This window comes from Dendrobates tinctorius, unplaced genomic scaffold (genome assembly GCF_039654945.1).
Source record: "Dendrobates tinctorius isolate UK_male_01 unplaced genomic scaffold, ASM3965494v1 ptg000116l, whole genome shotgun sequence".
Classification (NCBI taxonomy): domain Eukaryota; kingdom Metazoa; phylum Chordata; class Amphibia; order Anura; family Dendrobatidae; genus Dendrobates; species Dendrobates tinctorius.
In genome coordinates this window covers 45160750-45175104 of record NW_027361784.1, presented here as the reverse complement: position 1 = coordinate 45175104, position 14355 = coordinate 45160750, and the positions used below count along the sequence as shown (strand labels likewise).

Here is a 14355-nt window from a genome sequence, read left to right as displayed (position 1 = left end):
ATTTCAATCATGATCTGCAGAATTATGAATGCAGCTCTTGAGTATTTAGGAGTACGGTCTCTGGTTTGGGATTAGCACATGTTAAGCAATATAATTAATGCACATACAGTAATTTAGAAAGTGTTTCAAACTTTTAGGAATGTAGATTGTAAAGACAGTCATACATAAAAACAGACAGCGCATACTAATTCCAATGATGAGCAGCAGTATTATGAATGCAGCTCTAGAGCATATATAAGCAAATAGATCATTTTGATTGTAAAGGCGAGCTGGGTATAATACATTTATATCTTGTAAGTAATGGAATAAAAGCGGGAAACCACAAGGGTGGCGCCATCATCCAGTGATACAATGACTTTCTATCTAGCCGTACATTCAGTGTGCAGCTGACTCCTGCCTATACACTGCAGCTCGACACGTCCGGAATATCCGTACTGCTTCAAAGTGCGATTTATCTTCCGCTTCCCTATAATCATAAGTGTTGTCTTGCCTCGCAGCCTGCGGATCATGCACATCGACCGCTGATACAGGTACCGGCGCGGGATTGTGGAGCGGTGCTCTGGTGATTACCTCCATGGTGCGCCGCATAGTTCAGCTGTCATTATACATCACAGATAATCACTAATATGAAATATTAAAACTTCAACCTAAAATTACCGGGCTGTGATTCCCTTAAGACCTGTGTACAGGATTTTATGGAATTTACAGTAAATAAACACAATGTTCGGCTTGTAGCGTTAATGTGTACAGATGTGGCAAAGCTAAATGACGCGTGCGAGGTGCGGTACTCCAATATCGGTGTGTGTCTAGACCGCCCACGTAGACAGCGGCATAACATATCCCTAGATACGTGACACGACATGGGCGAGCTGGAAAAATGGTAATCTGTCAAGAGATGTCTATGCTGCATTTGGCGACGTCTGACTGTAATGTGCATTGAAGTCTACTGGAATTTTTTACTAGCGTTCCAGTATTATAATCATTTTTCTTCTACAAAATTGGAGTCCATGACAAAATTTGAGCAAAATTATGGGAGAGCAGTGGCACCTCTGTGTAGCTGAAGTCTGGTTGTGCCAGTAGCGCAGAATGAGAGAGGCTGAGAGTCATAGAATCATAGAATCGTAGAGTTGGAAGGGACCTCCTGGGCCATCTGGTCCAACCCTCTGCTCAAAGCAGGATTCACTATATCATCCCAGACAGATGTCTGTCCAGCCTCTGTTTGAAGACTTCTATTGAAGGAGAACTCACCACCTCTCGTGGCAGCCTGTTCCACTCATTGATCACCCTCACTGTCAAAAAGTTGTTTCTAATATCTAATCTGTGTCTCCTCCCATTCAGTTTCATCCCATTGCTTCTAGTCTTTCCTTGTGCAAATGAGAATAAAGTTGATCCTTCTACAATGTGACAGCCCTTGAGATATTTGTAGACAACTATTAAGTCTCCTCTCAGTATTCTTTTTTGCAAGCTAAACATTCCCAAATCCTGTAACCGTTCCTCATAAGACAGGGTTTGCAGACCGGTCGCCATTCTGGACGCTCTTCTCTGAACTTGCTCCAGTTTGTTGATGTCTTTTTTGTAATGTGGTGCCCAAAACTGGACACAATATTCCAGATGAGGTCTGACCAAAGAGGAGTAGAGGGCAATAATAACTTCATATGATCTAGACTGTATGCTTCTGTTAATACATCCTAGAATTGCATTTGCCTTTTTTGCTGCTGCATCACACTGTTGACTCATGTTCAGTCTGTGATCTATTAGTATGCCCAAGTCTTTTTCACATGTGCTGTTGCTTAGCCTTATTCCTCCCATTCTGTATTTGCTTTTATCATTTTTATTGCCCAGATGTAGTACTTTGCATTTTTCCCTGTTAAAAAACAGTAATGAAGTAATGACAGCGCTCACCAGTGGAAGGGGGGCTGGTTTGGAATCTGTGAGTGCTGCCCTGTGGCTGGAGGAGAAATTTTTCCAAATAGGAATTCACTTTAGTTGAGAGATTACAGTACTGAGCTTGTGGAAATGAAGAATCCTCAATGGTATAAAATTAAGCTTTTTATTATACCAACGCATTTTGGTTTCGGACTGGAGCCTTTTCCAAGGTAAAAAAACAAATGTGTAGAGTGGCTGTGTGGGTCCTGTCACAAATTTTGTAAGCTTCAAGTTGCATTATAGTGGAAGATAGCCACTTGTAAGGAGACGGGTAGATTCGCTGAAGCTTCCCCCGGCATCGATGCACTTCATGGACACTCATATTGTAGGGTCCTATACAGCACATGATACATTTTCTATCCTTCCACTTTTTGTTCCTCCGAGTTATTCTTTTGTCTCCATGCCTGAAACACTTTTTATTTCAGTTCTGTTGCTACTATAACCCAACTTTCCCCTTGCACAAAACACTAAGGAGGCAAGGTGAATAAAGATGAGATGGGAAACAGGAGACTTTGGAAACAATCTTGTTGGGTTAGTTGGTCAGTTATGGGGTTAGTGGGGTCAAGTTATCTACTATGGAAAAATGAGGAGGAAATTAAACGTAAGAAGTGAATGACTGATAGAACAGATCCAGAAGGGACAATTCCTGAAGCTTTCCCACTGTCTGCTGTTCTGTGCTGAGGCTGTGAGCATCACAAGGTCCCATCTCCAGGCTGTAATCCATCTTGCTTGTCTGTAACTATAGATGGATCAGTCTTGACAACAGGCAGCAGACAGTAAGTTGCTCAGAAGGGAGAAACTTTGTACCCATAACTTTAAAGTGATGAAGGTATGTTACACTTTTGACAATTGATACATGGCCAGTCTGAAAAGTGAAAGTTTGTGGAAGTTACTGTGATCATATAATATTTGGTGCCTAGAGGTCTATGGTAAACTAGAGGGTGAAGATCTCGTAATAAGAAAAATAGAGAGAATCCAGACATTATTTGGACGAGCTAAATCACAATGTTTTCTTTGAATGTCTTATGGTCTCCTACATGTGAGTGCGTTATTATTTTGTTCCAAAGTGGCTCAGTGGTTAGCACTGTAGCTTTCCAAGTACTGGGGTCTTGGGCTCAAATCCCACTAGGGACAACATCTGCAAGGAGTTTTTATGTTAATATTCAAGCCATTGAGCAGATACCAATAATCCGAAGACAAATGAAAGCCTGATCTATCTGCATAAGTCAGATACACTGGAAATCTACATAGTTATGAAGCGGAGAACCCTGCTGTACATTCTGTAACAAGATCCTGGCGCAGCGGAAGAAAGATGTAGACAGCTCAATAAATGATGTCAGGATCCATGGAGCAGCATTGTGTGTCACAGCTGTCACGCCTGAAATCCCCCCTCCCAGGTCAATTCAGCCCGAATGTGAAAATGTCTTCATCAGAGCTGAACGGCGGCCGAGCCGGGGAACAGGTTACACCACCTGCCTATATTCATTACACCACTAATTCTATTATGTGATATTTACAGCCTATTATTCCCATGTGGTAGAGACAGAAGTCAGGGGAGGTGGAAGAAAAGGTGCAATGTATGACAGTAGAAAGTGGAAAGATGGATGAAAGTGCGATGGCAGAGCAATGAGAAATTCCTCCTGCTGGAGTCACAAACTTATTCACATCAGCGGTATTAGGAGTAATGATATTCTAGTACATTGTTATAGTGGAACATAGGGGCAGTATTATAGTAGTTATATTCTTGTACATAGGGGCAGTATTATAGTAGTTATATTCTTGTACATAGTGGCAGTATTATAGTAGTTATATTCTTGTACATAGTGGCAGTATTATAGTAGTTATATTCTTGTACATAGTGGCAGTATTATAGTAGTTATATTCTTGTATATAGGGGCAGTATTATAGTAGTTATATTCTTGTACATAGGGGCAGTATTATAGTAGTTATATTCTTGTACATAGGAGCAGTATTATAGTAGTTATATTCTTGTACATAGGAGCAGTATTATAGTAGTTATATTCTTGTACATAGTGGCAGTAATATAGTAGTTATATTCTTGTATATAGGGGCAGTATTATAGTAGTTATATTCTTGTACATAGTGGCAGTATTATAGTAGTTATATTCTTGTACATAGTGGCAGTATTATAGTAGTTATATTCTTGTACATAGTGGCAGTATTATAGTAGTTATATTCTGCTATATAGGGGCAGTATTATAGTAGTTATATTCTTGTACATAGGGGCAGTATTATAGTAGTTATATTCTTGTACATAGGAGCAGTATTATAGTAGTTATATTCTTGTACATAGGAGCAGTATTATAGTAGTTATATTCTTGTACATAGTGGCAGTAATATAGTAGTTATATTCTTGTATATAGGGGCAGTATTATAGTAGTTATATTCTTGTATATAGGGGCAGTATTATAGTAGTTATATTCTTGTACATAGGGGCAGTATTATAGTAGTTATATTCTTGTACATAGGAGCAGTATTATAGTAGTTATATTCTTGTACATAGGGTCAGTATTATAGTAGTTATATTCTTGTATATAGGGGCAGTATTATAGTAGTTATATTCTTGTATATAGGAGCAGAATTATAGTAGTTATATTCTTGTATATAGGGGCAGTATTATAGTAGTTATATTCTTGTACATAGGGGGCAGTATTATAGTAGTTATATTCTTGTACATAGGGGCAGTATTATAGCAGTTATATTCTTGTACATAGGGGCAGTATTATAGTAGTTATATTCTTGTACATAGGGGCAGTATTATAGTAGTTATATTCTTGTACATAGGAGCAGTATTATATTAGTTATGTTCTTGTGCATAGGGGGCAGTATTATAGTAATTATAGTCTATAGTAGTTATATAGGAGCAGAATTTATTCAGCATACATTACTTTTTTAAATATAATTTTTTCATTTGTATAGTATTTGCACTTAGTTTATGTAATCACTAGATGGTCATATACATATATGAGGGCTATATTTTGGCTTTCAAACTTTTTTGTTGGCTTGCATATACAGTAGCAGTGATTGTCATGCTCTGTTAGTTTTGTTATAGCAGCAATCTCTTCTTTCTTGCTTATACTTGTTGTACATTTCTTTTTTTAATCATACTGTGACTGTAAGGTCAAATAATGTCTATCCTGTTAGATGAGCATAGTCTTGAAAAATGATGTCTGTTCAATTAGGATTATTTCTGAAGACCACATTTGGAAAGAAGTCCTTGTTGACCCTATTCATAGTATGACCTGTTTTTCTTTTTTAGGCTTATTTATGGTATATTCATGATGTCTAGAATGTTACCTTTGATGTTATCCGTCGCCTTCTTCATGGCTTAAGATCTAGTTCAATGAAATAGGTCTTTTCATAATAACATAAAATAAGACGTTCTACAGTTCGGTCAATGATGCTTCTAGTTGAAGAATTTTCATTAATGTTGTCAATAATCCACCAGTTGTAGATAATTCACATTTGACAAAAAAAAAATTCCTTAGTAGATCACATTGCAATGTTAGTGATTTATTTGTGAAATTGAGAATGTAACCAACTTCTAAAGTATTTCTTGATTTTTTTCTTCCTTCTAGGTTATGGGCATGCTGCTCCTGGCACGGATGCTGGCAAAGCGTTCTGCATGTTCTATGCCGTGCTAGGCATTCCTCTTACCCTGGTTATGTTTCAAAGCCTTGGTGAGCGAATGAACACCTTTGTGAAGTACCTCCTCAAAAGAATCAAGAAATGCTGCGGGATGAGAAGCACAGATGTTTCAATGGAGAACATGGTCACCGTGGGCTTCTTCTCTTGCATGGGGACATTATGCATCGGAGCTGCAGCCTTTTCCCATTACGAAGATTGGAGCTTTTTCCAAGCGTATTATTATTGCTTTATAACTTTAACTACAATAGGATTTGGAGACTATGTGGCCCTTCAGAAAAACAGGGCCCTCCAAAAGAAGCCAGTCTACGTGGCTTTTAGCTTTATGTACATTCTAGTGGGTTTGACGGTCATTGGGGCATTTCTAAACTTAGTTGTTCTCAGGTTTTTAACCATGAACAGTGAAGATGAAAGGAGAGATGCAGAGGAACGGGCATCTCTCGCTGGAAATCGGAGCAGTATGATCATCCACATCCAAGAAGACTCACAACACGGTCGGCCACGGTATAAGGCCGAAGTTACAGACCTTCAGTCCGTTTGTTCTTGCATGTGCTACAGATCCCATGAGTACACCAGCCGGATGGTGTCTCAACAAAATTCGTTCGGCGACAAGCTGAACCCACAGTACTTTCATTCTATATCTTACAAGATTGAAGAAATATCACCAAGCACATTAAAAAACAGTCTTTTCCCATCTCCCGTTAGTTCTATTTCTCCTGGGTTGCACAGCTTTACGGAAAACCACAGGCTAATGAAAAGACGGAAGTCAATCTGAGATCACCGTCATCGTTCTTTTGCCAAGGGTCACCTTTTTTCTCTCTCTCTCTCTCTGCCCTTTAGGTTTTTTTTTTGTGATTTGAGACAGAGAGGGTGGCAAAAGAAACATGAGAAATTAACTAGCTTGCCTTCTCTGAGACTCATTCTTGAGCATGAAGCATGAGAACCTTCTACTCCAGCAAAGTATGCCTTATATTATGTCTAAATGGATTTTAGAGGATTTCGTAATACAAAAAAAATTATTAATTTACAAGTATCTATTCCAAAGTTGCACACAAAGGGGGGGCATTTGTGCGCCACTCATGTTTATGAACTATAAAAACTTTATTTGTTTTTAATTTTATTTTACCAAAATTTTAAGGAAACAAGAGCAGGTGACGGGTAAACATTTAAGTCTGTGCAATCCCTCAAAGATAAAATATATATATCTATATATCAGGTATTATTTACTTGAACAAAAAAACTTAATTAATCGTGATTTTACTCCGTGGTGAAAAAAAACTCCCCAGAAAAACAAAACACAAAACTATTTTTCTTATTGCTATTTTTTATTGCCAGATGAAGCATGTGCATTACGCAGTCTGTATGCCGGGTATAGCCTGATCCATTTTCAAATACTAGATAGATTGTTTAAAAAAATAGTTGAAAAAGAAAAATATAATAGTTCTTTCTAGCTTGCCAGTTCCAAAACATTTTTTTCCACAAGCATGCACTTTGTGAAACTGGTATGCATTCTAAAAAAAATTAAGCATATCATTTATAAGAAACCAGAATTTTTTCTTTCGTTTTCAAATTTTAATTTCATTTTCTTTGAACTTGAATTGCCCATTTTGTTTGTCACTCAGTTTAAAAAATGTATGGTGCTCGGAGAGCGATTGGTTGAACTGAGTCATGAACTGTACTTTTTTTTTTGTCCATAATTTTATTAAGATACAAATATATTAATATATAAATAATATTTTTGGTGCAGCAAGTACCTGCATGAATAGAATTATATTTTTAGGGAATGCTTGATAAAAGGTGGGTATATTTGGGTGGATGTACAATTATTTTTTTTTTTTAAAGTCAATAAAATAGAGACAGGGACTTCCTCATTGTATGTATAACTGAAAAAAAGATTGTCCTTTATTGCTTTTTGATTTGTATATATTGGTTACAAGCCTTTGTCGGTCTCAAGAAGTGTTCAAGGGACAGTACGCGCTGTTTCGACCTTCTCGAAGACTGGCAAAAGTTGCATATCCCTTTAGATGCCATATTGGCAAAGTGGGAGGGGATGGGCAGAAATCTCTTGATAGAAGCCACATTGCTGGGTTTTTAAAGAGACTCAGAACTGCAAGGTTTTTTTCCAGGCTTGCAAAAGCAGATTCCACTGGGGTTGATCAGTGTCTATAATAGATGCCGTCAGTTTGCTTTTGAAAAGCTGGTTCTAAAAGTCTTTTTGCAGACATGTCGACTGGCTATATGTACTTGGCCAGCCCACAACCCATAGGATTTGATGCACTCAGTTGCAAAGCTTTGTACCTCATAAGAAACTATTAATATTTATGGGTTGCAATAAACTGTTCATATCTCTATCTTTCTGAAATTGTCCTCTCCTGATTTCACAAAAAGTAAAAGAAAATCTTCATATTTAGGTTGGAATTTACTGCAGTCTTGGTTCTGACCAACTTTAAATGATATACTGTAATATATTGAAAAAGCGTTATTCTGATTGGTCACACTAACCATTACATCACTATACATGAAATAAAAAAAAAACAGAAAAAAATAACAAAATAAAGAAACAAAGACTTTAAGGCAGGATTATAAAATGTATACCATTGGGAGTGTATCCTATGTGTTGGGTGTTAATAGGGCCTATCGGTAAGCCCATTGTCTACTCTTGACCAGGTATACACATAGTTTTTCTCCTCCTCTGAGGACATTTTCTTCTTACTTAACTGCATATATTTGGGGCTATAACTCATTTCTGAAATTCGGTTCCACCGTTTTTTTTTTATTTTGCATTTACAGGCTCTTTGTTTCCCTTCACATTTAACATGAAGAGATTTGTGGTCATGAATCAACTGAGAAAAGCTAAATAAAGTCAGATGAAAGCGTTAGAAACTTTCTGTGAGGCTAGTCACTTCAAGCTGTGAGTCAGAATGGTCAAGGAGGCCAAGGTCAGAAGCCAGGAGGGTACGTCATAAACAGAAGGAAGAGACAAAGCGTAGTCAGGTAAAGTTCCAAGGTTGAAGTATTGGGAGGTTAACGGATCAGAGCTGAAAGGTTAAACAGGCGGATGGTAAGAATGAAGTCCAAGGTCAGGCAACAGATCTAGCATACAGAACTCATAAAGCACAGGAAAGCACAAACCTCACAAGCTGAATGTACGTCTGGGAGACACAGCTCAGCTAAGAAGCATGGCAATTACCTGGAATAATGAACGCCTCGAGACAGCCAACGCCTTACACTCTCAGATTGGATAGTTGAGCTGTCAATCAACACACTGACAGCTCAGCACGTCCCTGTACCAGATTGGATGGCCAAGCTGTCAATCAAAGTACTGACAGCTTCAGCACACTTCTGTACCAGATTGGACGGCCGAGCTGTCAGTAACTGCATCCCAGACACCCTGAGAGGTGAAAATGTGACACTTTCTCATTGGACCGTCAGAATGAGCTCACTGATAAATTCTCATTTAAAGCATTTCGCAGCAGGCAATAGACAGTGCAACACAGAGGATATAGAAGGCAAATTGTACCGAACTTTTAATGGAGCCCAAATTGAATTTTAGCCAAAAATGCATATATTTAAGAAAAACAAATTGTCCCCATAGGTGGGCAACCCCTTCATGGTACCGAATGTAATTATTTCTCTAGTAAAATCAATGCCTAGCTATGACTCTTATAAGGGGGTAATTCATTTTGGATACTCCATAGTCCTGGACTTTGTTGGCTCTTATTAATTTGAACGGGTTCATTTACACTTACTTTGGTAGTACTCCTGATCCACCGTATGGTAGTACTCCTGATCCACCTAACTCTTTTTGGTGCTTCCTGAGTGAAGAAACACTGAAAAGGGTGAGTGAGGGCCAGCCTGCAGCAGGGCAATAGGCAAGAAAAAGGGTGAGTGAGGGGAGGCATGCAGTGGGTCAAAGGGCAAGAAAAAGGATGAGTGAGAGTCAGCATGAAGCGGGCCAGAAGGCCAGAAAAAAGGGTGAGTGAGGGCCGGCATGCAGTTGATCAGAAGGCAAGAGAAAGGGTGAGTGAGGGCCAGCATGCTGTGGGTCAGAAGGCAAGAAAAAGAGTGAGTGAGGGTCAGCATACAGTGGATCAAAAGGCAAGGAAGGGGCAAGTGAGGGCTGGTATGCAGGGGGTCAAAAGGCAAGAAAGGGATGAGTGAGGGCCGGCATGCAGTGGATGAAAAGTCAAGAAAACTGGTGAGTGAGGGCCAGCACGAGGTGGGTCAGGAGACTACTTACTAATTGCCGGGTCTCACTGATCCATTTTGATGCCTCTTCAACCATCACTCTGAATGCTTCTTGGCCCTCGGTGGTGACTATGTGCCTCTTTGATGGCGCCGCCTCACACACTTAATGACTTTGTGGTCCTAGGATTTCCTCTCTTGGATGGTTATTACTCATCATCTGGCCTACGCCCTTTATTGAGGATTTTAAAAAAATTTGTAAATTTGCACCAAGGATAACGATTGTCCTATAATAGTGATATAAGCATCACCCATTGTGTTCCCTGCCTCTCCAGCAGCATTTCTCTGGTCTCCTGCTATGCTGTAAATTAAAAAGCGCTGTCCAATATTAGATAACCCCTTTCAATGTCCCTATTGTATCTATTACAAAAGCATAGTAACCACCTAGGTGGGCTCCACTCCAAGTACTGTGTACATCGCAATAACATACCATTGTTATGTTATGTGAGCGCTGTATCATACCAGCATTCACAGATTGGCTGTAGAGCTTGGAGCAGTGCCAGTCCAAGAAGTAGGTATGCCTTCTTTTGCTAGACACATTAGGGGCATTGAAAGGGGTTGTCCAGGAGTGAACAACCTCTTTAACTGTATATTATCACCTCCTGACTGCTTCAGTCCAATGGTTACTTACACATAATTGGCCTGTGTGTCACGCTGTTGGTATGCAGGTAGATGCAAGCTCCACTAGATGGCAATATAGTGGAGGGAGGACTGCACACAGCAAGAGCAGACCTGCAGCGCAGCAGAGAGGCTACCACCAGGTGGCAGCAGAATAGTCAAACAAGCCGGGTCGATATTAGTCTGTAGCGCAGTACCAAAGGAATAAACAAACACAGTCAGAAGTAAGCCAAATGGCTCAATGCCGGTCAGGAGCAGATATGCCAAAGACAAGAGACAAACAGCAGGTTAGGGTCCAAGCCAAGTCAAATACCAGGGAGTCTTAAACATGAAAGGGAAACACTGAGTCGGGACTGGGAGTGGGGATCAAACAGACTCGGGCAAAGTCAGCAACAGCAGGAGAACAAATCAGGGTATACACAGAGACAGCTACTTACGCCATTGGCAGAAACAATAACTGACACTGCCTGCAGGATGCAGTGCAGAGAAATGATCAGCCTGGTGCCAGAACGAGGCAGAGAAAACTTAACCCTTTATATGATCAGACCGGGAAAGAGAAACAGGATACAAAACCTGGCCTGGATCATGACACTGTGAGTGCTGAAGCCAAAGGATAGGTGCAGCAGACAGTAGAGGTAACTGATGGACAGATGCTCATCCTTTCCCATTTTAGCTGGGATTCTTTAGTATTAATTTTAAAAACTTGTAGAAAAACTCTTTAATACCGTATGCCATACTAAAAGTGACTGGAGTGTGTGCTTGGACAGGAGGCAATGACACCAGTGTGTGATGCTGGTCACTGCTCGTGGACAAGCCGTGAGGCTGGGTAGTCAAGAGGTCTAAGGTCAAAAGCCAAGAGTGTACGTCGTAGACAAAGGGGAGAGACAAAGGCTTAGTCAAGAGGTCCGAGATCAAAAGCAAAGAGGGTATGTCATAGATAGAGGGATGAGACAAGGGCGTAGTCAAGAAACAGTCCAAGGCAGTGGATCATGAAAAAAAGGCTAGGCAAAAGGATGGTCAAGGCAAATCCAGAGTCGAGTAGCAAAGATCAGAATACCAAACATGTAGCACAAAGCAAGCACACACATCTTGAGCAAAGCTACCATTGACAATGACCTAACAATCAAGAAAAACACATCCAGCCCATAAACGGCAGCGCTTCCCAGGACTCACATCCAAAGATGATATTCCATATTTTTTTATTTCATAGGTTAAAAAAGAGATACAACTCGTTTCGGATACAGTGTATATCCTTCATCAGGTATCATAAAAACACAGTACAAACCCTAATAGTATAAAATTCAGTTACACTTATATATAGTAGCAACCTTTTATCCCAGTCTCAGAAACTTGATTTAGGGTGTGGACCAAGTTCAGGAACACAGTTCAGGAACACACCCACTGATTGATCCAACCTTGACAATATAGATGCAAGGCGGAAAAGAAAAAAAAAAAAAAAAAAGCAACGTTCAAACTCTCTCTATGATATCGTTCAATCCATTTGGATATAATGTTCCCAGACGATATATCCAAAACGTTTCTTTCCGGTTTAAAAGAGCATTCCTATTTGCAACACCAGAGGGTATCTGCTCCACCGGAGTTACTTTTATGTTAAAAATTTTGTTATGTTTATTTACTAGATGCCTTGAGAGACGATGTTTTAAAAAAACGTTTTTTGCTCTATTTCTGTGACCATTAATGCGGGACCGCAGCGTCTGCACAGTGCGTCCCACATATTGCAAACCGCAACTGCATGTGATTACATATACAACAAAATCACTGCTACAGCTGAGTCTTTGTGAAATCTCAAAGACCTCACCAGTACTATTACATTTGATGGTTTTAGCCCCGTGATCTAGGATCCCACAGGTACAACATTTTTAGAGATGCAGGTTTTTTTTTTTTTTTTCTTTTCCGTCTTGCATCTATGTTGTCAAGGTTGGATCAATCAGTGGGTGTGTTCCTGAACTTGGTCCACACCCTAAATCAAGTTTCTGAGACTGGGATAGAAGGTTGCTACTATATATAAGTGTAACTGAATTTTATACTATTAGGATTTGTACTGTGTTTTTACGATACCTGAAGAAGGATATACACTGTATCCGAAACGCGTTGTATCTCTTTTTTAACCTATGAAATAAAAAAATATGGAATATCATCTTTGGATGTGAGTCCTGGGAAGCGCTGCCGTTTATGGGCTGGATGTGTTTTTCTTGATTTACTCATCCTGGGTGAGCTTGAATCTGGCTCTTTCTCTTGGATCCACCCGAGGCAAGCTGCAAGCCCTGTCTTCTGGGAAGTATCCCAAAAGGAAGGATTTTTGAGGATACATAATCCAAAGCTGTATTAGTCTTCTATCAGGTGAGTGCATAAAATTGTGCACCCTTTAAAGACTACAATATTGTGTTTACACACTTAGGGCGCCGCAAATTGTCTGTTCTTCTCTCCCAAACAGGGTTTTTTTTGCAATGACCTAACAATGCCAGCCAGTTAAATAGCCTGTCAAATGTCCAGAAAGGAAAACACTTGGAGTAAACCCAAACACAACACTGACAGCATGCCCCATCTATCCATAGGGCGGCTGAGCTTTTACTCACAGCATTGCTATCACACAGCAAAAGGAGGGATCATGACAGAGTGAAGGTATAGGCGGAGTAAGAAGAGGAAATTGCCTTTTACTTGGTGTGGCTAACAAAATGGGTGTGGTAGCCAATGTTGTGTGGTTTTAAAATGGGTGGGGTTTCCAAACACAAACAGGGAAAAATTTGAATCCCATCGCTGCATAAAGTGGATCATTTACACAGTAACATCGTTTTGGCACTTTGTACCTTTTTTTTTTAAACAAAAGCTACTTTACTATATGACCTCCAGAAGAAAAATGATGTCAGGCTTTGTGCATAAAAGCACAAATTGAGCATAAATGGATCCTGGAAACACTTAGAATTATTTGTAACTTTATATTTCTTGGCAATATGCATCTTAAAAATAGCAATAAGCTGCGCTTTTAATTTCTAATATTTTCTTTATGCAACCTGGAGAGCAGCAGTTAATGGCCTGATAACTGAACTCTGTAGTCAAGATTTATGGTCTGCAGGTTTTGCATCGCTCAGGACCCAATGCAATATTCCATTTGTTTTGTTTTTTTTGTCTAGTTCTTGGAATTTTTCATCAGCACCTTATTCATCTTTTTTTAAAGTCTATTTCATATATTTTGCTTGTTTTTTTCTGTTCATAATTATGGGCGATGCTTTTGACTGATTCACCAAATGCGACCTTTTAAAATGTAGTGTAAATGTTCTTCCTGTCGCCCCCCCGCAGTGATTTTATTTACGACTGAAATTTTTGCACAAATTTTGAAACATTTTTGTTGCTAAAAAGCTTCAAACAAAGTTTAGTGACAAAAATAAGAAGAGCGTTTTTTTTAATTTTTATCAAAATGCATGCGCTCGCTTGTGCCGTTTTAGAATTTGGTGCAGTACACATTAACAAATGATAATACATAAGGGAAAAAGTTCAAAAACAGGTTTCAGCCAAAGGAACCTGGTCAAAATAAGGAAGAGATCCATAAAATAAAATTAAATAATCTTCATTGAAATTAGTCTTAAAACTTGAAAATTCAGAAATGACAAAAAGTGGACGCTGCTGCGCCCTTAAAGAAATTAATGCTTGGTATATCCAATCAATTTATTACATTACAAACAAATGCAAAATCAATCAAAATGGTGTCAGCTCTAGTGACCGTCTATTCTCTCACTGTTATATCATAAAACTATCAATAAGGTATGTCCACTAGACTCACGATAAAACTACAAATGCAATATTAGTCAATCAGCAAAAGGTAAAGGAGTTCCAGTAAGGAAGAACTTTGTAAAATATACGTGGGTTTTGTCACATTTTTTA

The 14355-nt window shown here is 39.2% G+C and overlaps 1 protein-coding gene across 1 annotated transcript in view; it reads left to right on the top strand.

Annotated features, from left to right (window-relative positions):
* The window catches only part of KCNK9 (potassium two pore domain channel subfamily K member 9), a 314799-nt gene extending 306856 nt beyond the window's left edge, over positions 1-7943 (top strand). Inside the window, exon 2 of the mRNA XM_073590383.1 lies at positions 5526-7943. Within this exon, the coding sequence (XP_073446484.1) occupies positions 5526-6367 (842 nt within the window). The 3' untranslated portion in view covers positions 6368-7943. The remainder of the gene's footprint in view (positions 1-5525) is intronic.
* The last annotated feature ends 6412 nt before the right edge of the window (positions 7944-14355 follow it).